Below are 13,126 nucleotides of genomic sequence, written 5' to 3'. Positions count from 1 at the left end.
GGCTGCTGGCTGATGGCCCACCTTCATGTTTGTGAAAGCCTTTATCCTGGTTCTTTCCAGTTCCGAGTTGTGTGTAAACTCTGAGGTGTTCTGTGGGTTCTAATTCTTTGCCATTCACATCTAGCATCCCAGTTGGGCTTACTTCCAGAGTTGAACCCTTGTTTTGCTGTGGCCTTTCCTCAACCTGTGGCCTAGTTTCCTCTCATCCTGCAATGTAGTATCAGTGTGTACAAGGAGTTTGATTGTCAGGGGCTGCACAGTGCTATCAGAGAAAAGAAAAATGCAGCGTCGAGACTGACAAAGTCAGAAAACAAATGGCAGTGTCAGGATTTCATAAAACCCTGGCCAACTGGTGAGATGGTTGTCCCGGCTAATAGACTCCAATCAACTCCCCGGTTATTGGTGCCATTTGCTTCCTGTAACTGAAAAGTGCTGCATTCTAGCTATGTTCCCGCAGTGGAGGGTGAGTGTTCAGTGCTATTTACTTAAAACATTCTAAAGTTGATAAATGACAAGTGCTTCACTCTGGGTAAAGCTTGTAAATCTAATGCCTATAAAAAATAACAAGCCGACAGCACTTAGTCCTGTTTATAAAGTTCATACACATCTGTCTTTGATGCAGGCGCAATATATATCCATGACATCACACTGTGGCCTGTTACCATAACAGCCGTAGCCCTGCAGCTTCCCAAGGCCCTCCTTCCAGCCCCTCTGCCTGGAGAGCACTGTAAGGATAGGAGGCCTGCAGAGGGCATGTGTCTACCTAATGAGGCTGGTTTTCCACTCTTTTGTGCCTTTCTTTCTTTTTTTGCAAAGCACCCTCCTTCCTTGTGCAAAGTGAATGCCTGCCTCAGCCTTTTCCTCTTCTCTAGTTAAGACCGGGGAAGAAGGCTGCAGAAGTTGAACACTTTAGCCAGATGGAAAGAGATAGGTTTAAATGTACACCTCAGGAAAACCAGAGACTGTTCTATTTTTGACGAACTGTTCAGAAAAGATGATACACCTATACTTAAAAAAAAGCCTACAAACACCACACACTACACAGCTTGGCTCCTCGACTTGAGCAGGGGTGGTGAGGGAATAAAGAAAGGACAGACACTAAAGAAACGGTCAAGATGCACAGAGAGGCTGGGGTGCATGGCTGTGTGTGCTCTGATGGCACTGCGCTGAGTGTGACAGACTCTGCGTTTATGTGCAGCACAGGGTGAGTGGCTAGTCTGTGGGACATGCCTGGAGACAAGAAGTCTGAGGCTGGCCATATCCAGGGGGAGGAAACTGTAGTTGCTAGGTTTTGCATACACTGGTCAATCATTTTAAAATATTGGTATTTGGAATAGAGGAAGGCTTTGAATTGTAAGCCTCACAACTGTGGGAAGGCTTTCCCAAATTGCAGTGGGTCTGAGGTATTGATCCTTGATAGGCATGGCCATGTTAACAATGCATACTCAAGAGTTCATCTGCTATTTGCATGTTCACTCATTTCATGCTTCCTCAGCTCCCTGCATACAGGACTGGCAAGATTTTCAGTGGTTAGAGTTCCTTCACAACCTGAACATTTTTTTTTTATTAATTTTTATTTTGTGTGTATGCATGTTTTGCTTGCATGTGTTGTACGTGCACTGCATGTATATATGCTGTTCACAGTCAGAAAAGAGTGTCAGCATCTCTTGAAATTGGAGTTAAGGACAGTCGTGAGCTGAGCTGCCATGTGGGTGCTGATAACACAACCTGTGTCCTTTACAAGAGCAGCAAGTGCTCTTTACTGCTGAGCCATCTCTCCAATCCCCCTGATGATCTGAATTTGGTCACTAGGGTGCACATGGTGGAAGGAGAGAACCAACTCCCTAAGCTAAGCTGTCCTTTGACCTCCTCGTGTGTGTGTGTGTGTGTGTGTGTGTGTGTGTGTGTGTGTGTGCGCGCGCGCGTGCGTGCGCGTGCGTGCGCACCCCTCCCCAAATAAATGTAATTTAGAGATTATTTTAAAAGTCCGTAGGGCCATCTAGTGCCACCAGGATGATTTATTTGGCAGGTAAAGGTACTTGCCACCAAGTATGATGATCTCAATTCAAAAATTTTGGGGCCCACATGGTAAAAAGAAAGAACTTAACGAATTGTTCTCTGACCATATGCATTCACATATGTGTATATACAAATAAACCAAAACGTAACAAAGAAAGAGAAAGGTCTGTCATAATATAAATGTAGTTCTGAAAGGCTGTGTGTCATCAGGGGTTAGAAACACTGTTTTTTTGTTCCACAGTACAGGCTAGCCCAGAAATTTGTGTCCATCTTCCCAAAGGGCTGAGATTATAGGGCTTGTGTCATCAAGCCCTGGCTAGGAATGTTTTAATAGGAAAATAAATAGGAGACACAGCCCATTCATCCTAGCTTCTACTCCTGCTATTGTTAAATGCATCTCTGCTTTGATCTAGCGCCCTGACACAGCCTGGTCCCAGGTCAGTGCAGAATGAGAATTGTCACATGGACCAGGCCAAAGCTACATATTCAGCCCTGCATTGAACATTCAGTGCTACAGATTGGAAACCATGCTGTTTGTCATATCCTAGAAAAGTACAGAGAGCATTCCTTTACTTTGCAACAGCTTGGACCCAAGTAGACACACTGTTCCTTCAAGCTGGCATGACCTTCCTTTTGTCAGCTTTCTCCACGAGACCCAGCTCAGCCAGTGTCTCCTCAATGAAGCCCCCCTCCCTCAAGCCTCCTAGGCTTGACTTGTGTTCCCACAACAGCCTGTTCTGTTACCACGTAGCAGATTCGTTTTTCCTTATCCATTTACCTGTCTCCCTGTCAGAAAGGAACAGGGACTGCATCTTGTCCTGGATTCATCATTAATCTCCTGTGCTGAGCACAAAGACTAGGATGTAGTGGGTGCTCAATAAATGTTGTCAAGTGAGTGATAGTGTGGTTAGTTCGATGAGAATTGGGTACCCTTTCCCATCTGTCATCCATCACTGTGGTATGAAGTGGGGCTGGGAGGCTTTAAGCAGCACACCACTTAAGAATCAAAGGAGGGAGGCAGAGTGAGAATTAACAAGGGCTACCCCTTATTGAGTGTTTATTTGCTCCGGGCCCAGCACTGTCTTAGTCTTTTTCAATGTATGAATATACTTAATCCTTAGATCAATCTGCCAAGACAGGTTCTGCTTATTCTTCTTGTTAAAGCATAAGGAAGTCAATAACTTGCCCAAGGTCACACAGCAACAGCACTTGAGATAAATACTGGTGGCAGATAAGTCACTTATCTATACCTTTTTGCCTGGTTCCTGGAAAGAAGCCCTGATTTTTTTTTTTTTTCTTTTTTTTCGGAGCTGGGGACTGAACCCAGGGCCTTGTGCTTGCTAGGCAAGCACTCTACCACTGAGCTAAATTGCCAACCCCAGAAACCCTGATATCTTGAGGTATCCAACTTGTGTACTGATTTAACTTGCCTTCTGTATGTCTAGAATAGTACCGGTTGTGTTCTATCCTTAGGAGCCTAGAGGAATAGTCACCAGAGTATCTTCTGGATTCTGTGGATTAGATGCCACCAGTAGAGTTAGACAGTTGAAAAAACATCTTGTTTAGATGCTGAGGATTTTGTTGTTTTGTTGATTTTTTTGAGACTACACTATGTAGTCTTGGCTGAATTGGAATTCACTGTGTAGATCTGCCTGCCTCTCAAGTGCTGGGATTAAAGGCATGGACTATTACACCCCATGCCTGTCCCTTGTTTTTGTTTTTTTTGAGTCTTACTATAGCACTCAGGCTGACATTGAACACAGTCCTCCTACTTCAGCTTCTTGAGTGCTAGGATTACAGGTCTGCCAGTAGTTTAGTTCTCATTTTTTTCATATCTGATTGTGTGTGTGTGTGTGTGTGTGTGTGTGTGTGTGTGTGTGTGTGTGTATCCATGTGTATCCCAAGTGCAGACATAGGTGCCTCCAGGCTGGCATGACATTTTGACCACAAGACTCTGCTCAGCCAGTATGTCTCCTCAGAGAAGACCACTTCCCTCAGGTTTCCTGGGCTTTAAGAGAAAAACTCTTTTCTCTTGCCACTAGTAGGTCCTGAGGATCAAACTCAGATGGTCAAGCTTGGTGGCAGGGTGCCTTGACCTTTGAACCATTTCACTGGTTACTTTGGTTCTTTTGTAAATTCAGAAGTATTTTCCAATAAAACTAAAATATTTCATTTCTCCTAAGGACCCGTTTTTGTTCTAGACCTTTGTATAAACTGTTCTCTCTGCAACACCCTTTCTTTTTTTTTTTTTTTTTTGGTTCTTTTTTTTCGGAGCTGGGGACCGATGCAACACCCTTTCTTGCTATCATCTTCTCCAAACCCAATCTTGCTCTTGGCTTCTATTTTCTACCATGTCATTTCTGTGAAAAGGGAATTTCTTTCTTAGGAGTCCCAACAGTCCCTGGGTATCCCTGTCATATCAAGTGTTTCAGTGTTGTTCACTGTGTTGATCATCTGTTCTTGACTGACTTCTGCTCAAAACTACAAAGTGCAGACTTGTCCCTTGTTACCTGTTGGTTCTCTGTACCTTGGACTGTCCTCGGACACAATGTGTGTTCACTGTACAGTTGGAGAAGGAATGGTTATATGGGCTATGGTCTAAGCCTCTGAGCCTTGGGTTTTAACATGACCTAGTCAGTCATATTAGACAGCTGCTATAGGATGTGTCTTGTGTACTCTGTAGTCTCCATTGGTCACCGGGGATGATGACTAATGCCGCTCCTAGTTAGAGGTGCCTACAGTCTACAGAGACCTTCAGATGACAGTGAGTCATCTGAGCGTCAGCATAGTGCGGTACCAGACAGAAAAATTATCATGCTCAGCCAAGTCAGCTTGTACCCAGAGAGCCGAGCCTCCCTTCTACAGGAACTTGACAACTCTCTAGACCACCTCCGGCCAACAGTTCTTATGTGTGCAGAAACGGAAATTCACATAAGGAAAGTAAAGGAAACCTCATGCATTTGAGAAAGAACGTGTTGAAAAGCATGACCGTTTATAGGGTAACATGTGAAGATTAACCAAACAGAAAACTTGTAGATCTGTTTTGTTTTTATTGTTCTTGTTGTTTTGAGTCTCTCTGTATTGTTTCAGTATTGTTCACTTAGTTGTCCAGGTAGGGACAAAAGATTTGGAGATCACAGAACTGGGTCACACAGTGTGAGACTAGGGGTTTGCCTACCTTGGATCACCATGAGAAGAAGGGCCAATTGGTGGCTCAGTTGCTCAGGCTTACACCAAGGGCAGGAGTTCACAGTGGGTGGGTGCTGAGGCTCATTTTAGTTCTGACAGTCCATGATCCTTTGCACGATGTCAAAATATAAGTAGGAAAAAATGTAAGTAGGGCATTCTGAATTGTTCTGAGAATTGTTCCTCTTCACTTTATTGCAAGCTCCATGGGGGCAAAGACATTGTCTTTTTGCATTTAACAAAAATAGGTCTGCATTTTTAAAAACAAAGAAGTAGTGGCGCATACAGGATAAGTTAGTACAGTAGTATGTTAAGGTTTGCAGCTCTCCAGGATGCAGTCTCATTCACTGTCCCCTTGGGAGCTCTCCTTACAGTCCTCTCTCTGCTCAGCCTGCTTGTTGGCAGCCCTTTGTGCCAAGACCTGGCCTGGCCATGGCGCTGAGTTACGGTGGATCAGAAGTGATGTCCTGATCTTCTTGGCCCTTGGATATTTAACTTCTTCAAGTTAACGCCTGTCCTTTAGTGGCACATTATCTTGTGGCAAGGTAGGCATTTATAATTTATATACTGTGTCCTGCTTAGAATAGAGACAAGAGGACAGTCAGCATCCTGAAGCTTCCCGTTTTCCAGAATAACTTCCTTAGTTAAATCTGCTTGTAGGAATTAAGACCTTCCAAGGATTTTTCTTTTTTTAATGATTTTTATCAAGTCTTTTTTTTTTTTTTTTTGGTTCTTTTTTTTGGAGCTGGGGACCGAACCCAGGGCCTTGCGCTTCCTAGGCAAGCGCTCTACCACTGAGCTAAATCCCCAACCCCTCAAGTCTTTATTATATACACTGTCGCTGTCTTTAGACACACCAGAAGAGGGCATCAAATCCTATTACAGATGGTTGTGAGCCACCATGTAGTTGCTGGGAATTGAACTCAGGACCTCTGGAAGCGCAGTCAGTGCTCTTAACCGCTGAGCCATCTCTCCAGCTCCCTTCCAAGGATTAAAGAACCTCTCTGTCCAGTTGTTAAATGGGTGCGTCTATCACCTGGCATTGTAAAAGGGGGAGAGCAGTTGGGATTTAAAATAAAACTCATTTATTTTTTCCTATTCTAAAGATTTATATCATTAAGGTATTCTAGGGACCTCATTATAGTCAGAGAGGGCGTGGGGCTAAGGTTACAGAATAGATAGTATAAGTGCCTTGCTTGGCAAAAGACCAAAGTCAGTAAACCACTTACGTGCCGAGGTCTTGGTGTTCTACCATTTGGGTTGCTGATTCTGGCTGCAAACAGAGAGATGGCCTCTCCTGTTGATTTATCTGCAAAGGACTGTTCATTCACATCTATTAAAAATAGACTGGAACTGGGTGTGTGGCACAGTAGTAGGATACTTGCCTAAGATGTACAGACCCTGAGTTTGATCCCTAGCACTTGGGGTGGGGTGGTAAAGGGGTAGGCATGGCTGGTGGGCAAAGGTGCTTACCATACAAGCTTGTATGTAGAAAGGTGGAAGGAGAAAACCATGTTGTCCTCTGAGCACACAAGCATTGAGGTCAGCCTCTGCTTCCTCACCTTGTTTGTGCTGCTTTAGTTTTGTTTTGTTTTTTTAGTTTATTTATTTAATGTATCTGAGTATACTATCTTCAGATGTGAGTTCACTGTCTTCAGACACACCAGAAGAAGGCATCAGATCCCATTACAGATGGTTGTGAGCCACCATGTGGTTGCTGGGATTTGAACTCAGGACCTCTGGAAGAGCAGTCAGTGCTCCTAACCGCTGAGCCACTTCATGCTTCTAATTTTACTTCTTTGTTTCTCTCTGTCTCTGTCTCTGTCTGCTCCCCGCCCCCTCCCCCCCGTATGTGGGTCGGAGAGCAGCCTGGGCAGTCAATTCTCATCCTCTATCATATGGGAGGAGGTGGTCAGACTTGACAGCAAGAGTCCTTATTCAGAGAGCAATTTCGTGCCCCCCTCCACGCTTTAAGCTAGATGCCCACTGGGCCTTGAGTTCCTTTATTAGGCAAGTGTGCCACCCCTTACCCCACCCCACTCCACTCCTTCCATGCTGGGATTACAAGCAAGGGCCACCACAACCAACTCTCCATGAGTGCTGGGATCAAACTCAGGCTCTCATGCTAGTGTGACAAGCTCTTCACTGATTGAGCTATGTCCCAGTCGGTAGAGGTTTTCTAATGGGGGCGGGAAAGAAGCAGATGCTTCTGACGTCAGATGATTCCGTCATTCCCTTACATTTGAATCTTGGTTAGTCATGCATGTGTTTCATATGATCATAACTGTGCTCAGGCGGTGTTGAATGTTATCTGAGGCATGGCATGGGGGTAATTGGAATGAGTAACCAACAGTGGCTAAGTGATAAAGGAAAAACTAGTGGCTTCACTCACTCAGCTGCCCTGCGTCCTCTTACCGACGAAGATGTTTGAGCTTGCTTTTTCCAGCTTCACCCTTGAGTAGCAAAGAAAAGGTTTAGCAGCGATTCTTCAAGTCCTTTTGAAAGTGAGGCTATGGAGTAGACATACCATAGTATATTTGTGTTTTTTCATTGTGTGGGTTTGAACACTGAATGTTTAGAATTGTTCTTTGTGACATGAGCAACTGCTTGGGTCTAATGAAGCATCCTGATAGAGACCTGCAGTTGGCCTATGAGTCTCTCATGTTCTTCTGTTCTACAATTTGTGACTTTGTCACAGTTTCCACATATTTAATTTTTTTCTTAGTAATACTAGCTTTTTAAGTTAAAAAAATACTTAACCTTTTATCAAAAGACAGAGTCACGATTTAAAACAAAAATCAGCAAAAAAAAAAAAAAATCTCAAGGGAGTTAGTGTCTCACAAACTCACCATCTTCCTGGGCTAATTTGGGAGGCTCGCCTCTCCTAAATGAGGCTGCTTATTTACCAGGTTTCCTGAATTAGCAGCTCCAGGGATATTGAGATCTTATGGAACTGTCCAAGGAGATATTGTGTGTGCTCCGCTGCAATTAAACCATTAAGCTCTAATTGGTATTTTCCCACTCATGGTTTTGTGTGGGAAGCATTAAAATTATTTGGGAATTTAGTGTTCATCAGCCATTTTGGTGACAGGAGAGTACTGAGAACAGTTGTGTGTGTGAGCTGATTATGATTTTTGCTCACAGCATCCTTCCCTGTTGCTTTGCTCTATTGCAGATGAAGTGGAAAGGGAAGGACCTGTTTGATTTGGTATGCCGGACGCTGGGGCTTCGGGAGACCTGGTTCTTTGGACTGCAGTATACAATCAAGGACACGGTGGCCTGGCTCAAAATGGACAAGAAGGTTGGGCTAGATCTCGGGGAAGCCAGTGGGGGAGGCTCGTGCTTTCTGGTTGTCTGTTTGTTTGTTTTTTCCTGAGCATGCACTTACCTCATTGTTGAGGTGAGACAAGGACGTGGCAAAAAAAGGAACAATTTTTTAAATGAAGTCATGTATGTAGAAAACAGGTCCTATGGGCCTGTCTGTCCTCCACAGCCTCGGATATTGAACCACCAGTTAGGTTTTATGGATGACATTACCACTGTCTTTGTACTTTAAAACAACGACAGCAATTTATGTCTGAAGGACATTTTCCTAGGGCTCTTGTTCTTTCCAGTTGTTTTTTTTTTTTTCATTTTCATATAATTTATTTATTTTCCTGGTTTTTGTTTTTTAACAAGTCTTTGAGAACATCAGGATCCTACTGACTTACCCATTAATAAGGAATAAAGAGCCAGAGATGAAGGGGAATGAGCTTCTTCCTCAGAATTCTCTGTGGCTTCTTTTTTTTTTTTTTTTTTTTTTTCTTTTCTTTTTTTCGGAGCTGGGGACCGAACTCAGGGCCTTGCGCTTGCTAGGCAAGCGCTCTACCACTGAGCTGAATCCCCAACCCCTCTCTGCAGCTTCTTAAGTATGGAAAGGTTTGGGGTTGGGGATTTAGCTCAGTGGTAGAGCGCTTGCCTAGAAAGCGCAAGGCCCTGGGTTCGGTCCCCAGCTCCGAAAAAAAAGAACCAAAAAAAAAAAAAAAAAAAAAAAAAAAAAAAGAAATCTAGGTTTCTAGCAAACTGAAGGTGATTTGGAATGGATATGACTTAAGGAAGCTGCCCTTTAAGGGGTTCATATCCTCACACAGAGACATGCCCATCCATTTTCCTGGCTACCCAACAGTGAAGACTGCTGGAGAACAGGGCCTGAGGACCCCTGATTCCCAAGGTCAGTTCATGTCTAACTCTGACCCTAAATGTTACTGCTATCAGTGTTACCCCCAAAGTTATCCACTGCATAATATGATGACCAACAAAAGTCTCTTGTCTTACTAGTATTCAGTGAGGTATTCAGATTGTGTTCACAGCATATACGTGGTGAACTCCTTCACGTTTAGAACTCCTGTTGGTTGTCAGTTTCAAATTGTCACTCCAGTGACAAGAAACTCAGTGCCACAAAGAGCCAGTGTCTAGGAGAGCAACCTAGATTAGGTTTATTTTAAATCCCTTGGGGACTGCCACCGAAATTTGGGCAGGCACGTGGGGAGTTATATATCAGCGACGGGAAAGCTTTCTGTATCTTTTTATGATTCTCAGCAAAGTGAATTTTAAATCATACCTGAGTGTTAGCCAAATGGATATTAGATGGGGGCATCAGGAGTCATAGAACCTGCTGCTCAAAGGAAATGAATTATGACACATGTTCATGGAGCCTGGCTGCATGTTTATGTCCTGAAATGAAATTCACTCTGGAGACCAGATGGTCCAAACTTTTCAGGGGGTGGGTGGGATTGTTAGAAGATTAAAGGCGGACGGTGGTTTATTTACTGCACTGCAAGCATTTTGTGGACATCTCTGGAAGATTCCAGGAACAAAGCATTGTGATGATGGATATGTTTCACTCCTAGTATTCATAACATGTAAATGATCTCACAGAAACCTAGTTTACTGTGTTTAAGCTGTATTCCAGTGGAACCTATTAGAGTGGGCAGTAAGAAAAAAAGAATAAAGGAAGATGTTGTTTCTGATTTTTTTTTTAAATCTTCAGTCTTCCATAAATGATAATGCCCAAGATCTTTGAGTTATGGTTTCTAGTTTGTAACTATTTTCTGTGGTTTTGAGAATCCTGGTGCTGTCACTGCAGCTCCGCTCACCCGGTGAGTTATTGATTGATTTGGTTCAGAACCCCTATGTGAAGTAGATATTGTATCCTGCTACGGTTGGCTCTGTGAATGCTTCCAACTGTAGAAACACAGCCTTTAGGAATGTCACAGGGGAAGGGATTTTCTGCCTTCCCTGCAAAGCATGCTTTGAAGGCAGTACATGAAGAAGAGAGCCAGCACAGCATGTCTTTTGCTCTGCGATTCTGCAGGTGTTGGATCACGATGTTTCGAAGGAAGAACCAGTTACCTTTCATTTCCTGGCCAAATTTTATCCTGAAAATGCTGAGGAGGAGCTAGTCCAGGAGATCACGCAGCACTTATTTTTCTTACAGGTACACTAGCCGTGCTATCTCCCCTCCCTCCTCCCTCCATTCCAAGAGGACCAGTTCAGGTATGGTTTCAGAAGCAGACCAGGGCAACCCCTTGGAATTAACCACAAACACTTCCACACGGCAGAAAATGTTCTGCCTCCAAATAGTCCTTTGGTTCAGTAATGGAAAAAAATCTTCAGAGTAGAACTGGCCGAGCAATGAGGATTGGTGTCAGATGAGACCGCTGAGGTGTGATGATGAAGAATAGACAGAGACCCAGGATAAACCCTCCGTGAAGACGGACTCCTATTTCTTCTAGCTAACTTCAAAGATTTCTGACGTTATAAAGAAAAGCCCAGGTGCTTAGCAAGAGTTCCTTTAAAGTTCAGGATCTGGGTCATAGAGGCAGGGCTTCTGAATAGCAGTGCCTCTCGGTCTGTCCCTCACCTAAGGTGTTTCATTCAGCCTGCTCTGCTACTCTGGGTATGTGCTTCCTTTCCTCCTGTACTGGAATGCCAGCCGCTAAAGACAGGCTCCCTGAAATGCACTCGGTATTCTTCAGCTATGGTTGAGCTTCATGGCTGGCTGTAGTGACTGGCATGCTGCTCATGTGCCTTAAAATGCCCACTGTCCCGGATGTTGAGGATTGTAACAGGCCATTAATTACATTGATTCCCCAGAAGTCCGTCTGTGATCTTTTACACAGTCTTTGTACTCTGGAATCTCTGTGTACTGTGTTCATGATACAGCATGTGAAATGTAATATTACCCTCCAAATAATGTTGTTTAACTACACTGCCAAGGCTGGCCTTGAGCTTACGATCCTTTTCCCTCAGCTTCCCAAATGCAGGGATTATAATATGTGCCCCCATGCCTGGTCAAATAGTTTCTTTCACCAAAGAGATCTCTGTGTGTGTTTTAGGTTAAAAGGTAGCCCTTTCAGATTGTTTTTGTGTTATGGTTGCTTTTTTATCTCTTTGTAAAGAAACTAGGAGATTTGAAGGTTTCACTGCTTCAGAACAGCTTGGCTTTCATTTTTTCTTGGCTTTAAAGCCTGGGGAAAATTGTGTGTGTGACTGAAGCCACATAAAGATCCTTTGGGGGTTGGGCTGTAGCTCTTGATAAAACGCTTTCCTTGTATTCATGAAGCCTTGGGTTCCAACCCCAGCACTGTGTAAGCAGAACATAGTGTGCTTTTGTAGTCCACAGGAGAGTCAGATGTTCAGGGTCATCTTCTGTTATACAGAGACCTCAAGACAAGCTTAAGCTACATGAGACCAGACTACCTTAGTGTTATAAAAATGGCTTTCTTGTGAGTACTTGAGGCAGCACCTGTCCCTCTTGTGACTTTGACTTGATTTTCCTTCAGATTGAAATGTTAGATTGTTTTTGTGACCAAGCAAGGCAACATTTACTACTGTGAATCTGAAAAGACGGTTGGCTTTGTTAGTGTACCCCTACTTCATGCGGCCTTCTTGTCCTTGTGTCTGGAACAATACACACTGCACCACTGTAAGAAATTAGTTGTAATGAGATATGTTAACTCAACATTATGGCTTAGGAATTATATTTCCTGAGCCTCATGTGTACTTAAAAGTTGAATCGATCAAATTTTATTGCTTCCTTTTTCCTTAGAGCAGCACATTGGAAGTGATGACTTTTTTCTACAGTCATAATTTAGTAGCCTTGGTGACTTTTGTCTTGTATGAAGATTTGAAAGTACATTCTATCTCCTGCAGTACTGTGAGTGCGTGCACAGGGGCCAACACTGATAAAGTGCAGTGACCCGCAGCTCTTGTCATAGCCACCTTGTCAGTCTCTGCTGTAATCAAACAGATCTTTTTGGGGGGACCTGGGGGAGAGGTTTTTGTTGTTATTGTTGTTTGTTTGTTTGGTTTGGTTTGGTTTTTTGAGACAGTGTTTCTTTGTGTAGCCCTGGCTGGCTGGAACTCACTATGAAGACCAGGCTGGCCTTGACCTCAGAGATTCACCTGCCTCTGCCTGTGTCTCCCCAGTGCTGGGATCTAACACTAACACTGCCTGGCAAGCAGATCTTACTGACTTTTGTGCAGCTGTCTTACTGAAAGCTTCTTAGTGGCTGAACTCTCAACTGGTCTGCAACATTAAAATAAAGTTCCCTTTGTCAGGAAATCATTAACAGACTGCTTTGGCAGCCCTCATTTAGAATACCCTGTAGCCATCTGCTGTCATCCACACATGCCATTGCCTATCTCCCTCATTTCCCCTTTCAGGTGAAGAAGCAGATTTTGGATGAAAAGGTCTATTGCCCTCCTGAGGCGTCCGTGCTCTTGGCGTCATATGCTGTTCAGGCCAAGGTGGGTGCAAAGACGTGTGCTCTTCCTCTTCAATATTAACTCCACAGGATGGATACAGACTTCCACAGCTTTGAATTTGGGGAACTTCAGAACGACTTGCCTCCAAAAATGAGATGCCATGAGACTTGGC

The 13,126-nt window shown here is 43.8% G+C and overlaps 1 protein-coding gene across 6 annotated transcripts in view; it reads left to right on the top strand.

Moving 5' to 3' along the window:
• Positions 1-13,126, top strand: part of Nf2 (NF2, moesin-ezrin-radixin like (MERLIN) tumor suppressor) — an 83,370-nt gene that overhangs the window by 18,295 nt on the left and 51,949 nt on the right. For all 6 annotated transcript variants that reach the window (NM_013193.1, XM_006251188.5, XM_063272882.1 and 3 more), the window contains exons 2-4: positions 8,381-8,506; positions 10,559-10,681; positions 12,913-12,996. In NM_013193.1, coding sequence (NP_037325.1) covers positions 8,381-8,506; positions 10,559-10,681; positions 12,913-12,996 — 333 coding nt within the window. The remainder of the gene's footprint in view (positions 1-8,380; positions 8,507-10,558; positions 10,682-12,912; positions 12,997-13,126) is intronic.

Source organism: Rattus norvegicus, chromosome 14, assembly GCF_036323735.1.
Source record: "Rattus norvegicus strain BN/NHsdMcwi chromosome 14, GRCr8, whole genome shotgun sequence".
In the NCBI taxonomy this organism is placed as follows: domain Eukaryota; kingdom Metazoa; phylum Chordata; class Mammalia; order Rodentia; family Muridae; genus Rattus; species Rattus norvegicus.
The sequence above is the reverse complement of the archived record's forward strand: the minus strand, read 5'-3'. Positions and strand labels throughout refer to the sequence as shown.